Below are 1,147 nucleotides of genomic sequence, written 5' to 3'. Positions count from 1 at the left end.
TCTCTCTCTCTCTCTCTCTCTCTCTCTCTCTCTCTCTCCCATAGGCACTATTTAGATAATTTATGGAGGCATGCTTCGACCCTGCGCCAACCCGAGCTGAGAGGGATACATTATCCCAACAAAAAGTCCGAGACACCAGATAGTAAATTCTCTCCCCACTCGGGAATCGTACTCGGGTCTCTTGCATGTGACTGCGAAGCACCTAACCACTACACCACAGAGGCCGACCACGAAGTGAACAATTTTACTAGCTGGAAAAAAATGTGTTTCTTCAGATCACATTGGAAATAAATGTGTTTTTTAAAACAAATTTGAAATGCTAATTTATTCAAAAACTAGTCACAGTGAGGCTTTCATATTGATATCTCAAGATGGCTTTCGACAGGTAAAATTCATTAGTGGAATAAACAATTTTCTCGCCAAAATGAAAAAAAATGCGTTTCATCAGATCACGGCTGTCCTGTAGAAAAATATTTCGACAAGCTTGAGAGTTACCTGCTTCTGTCATAGCCAAACATTCTCTTGATCTCCTTGGACACATTCACCTCGTCTCCCTCTTCATTGTCATCGATAAAATCGTCCATACCAGAATCTTCCTCTTCATCAAAATCGTTGTTTAGTCTCATCCTCTTCTTAAGAGTTTGGCCTGTGTAGAGAAAAACGGTAATTCAGATGTGTTAAATTAAGAAAACATTGATTCACAAGTTTCAAAATGGTAATCATTCAAATAAGTTTTTAAAAACCAACAACAACAAACTAATAAAAAAGGAACAAAAAACAACAACAACAAACCAACAACAAACAAATTGGAAATAAGAAACGAACAATAACTCGAATGTCTCAAGAAAACAACAATTCAAATGAATAACGATTAGGAGAAAAGTGCACTTTGCTCAAGAGGTTGTCAGGGAGATAGAGAAATATACATCAACAACCCCATCCCAACAATCCCCTCCACCTCCCCAATGTCCTACCATCATCATCATCATCATCATCATCATCATCATCATCATCATCATCATCATCATCATCATCATCATCATCATCATCATCCACTTATTCCACTTATTTAGAAGTTCAGGGCAAAGAACAAAGAGTTCTCCTTCACTCTCTACTTCACATGTCGGGAATCAATGGCCACTGCAGC

General features: G+C 38.4%; 1 protein-coding gene across 1 annotated transcript in view; it reads right to left on the bottom strand.

The window, feature by feature from the left end:
- Positions 1 to 1,147, bottom strand: part of LOC101847364 (serine-rich adhesin for platelets-like) — an 18,857-nt gene that overhangs the window by 973 nt on the left and 16,737 nt on the right. Inside the window, exon 7 of the mRNA XM_035971855.1 lies at positions 496 to 646. Coding sequence (XP_035827748.1) covers positions 496 to 646 — 151 coding nt within the window. The remainder of the gene's footprint in view (positions 1 to 495; positions 647 to 1,147) is intronic.

Source organism: Aplysia californica, unplaced genomic scaffold (assembly GCF_000002075.1).
Source record: "Aplysia californica isolate F4 #8 unplaced genomic scaffold, AplCal3.0 scaffold00522, whole genome shotgun sequence".
In the NCBI taxonomy this organism is placed as follows: Eukaryota; Metazoa; Mollusca; class Gastropoda; order Aplysiida; family Aplysiidae; genus Aplysia; species Aplysia californica.
Note: the sequence above shows the minus strand (reverse complement) of the source record. Positions and strands in the feature narration are given on the sequence as shown.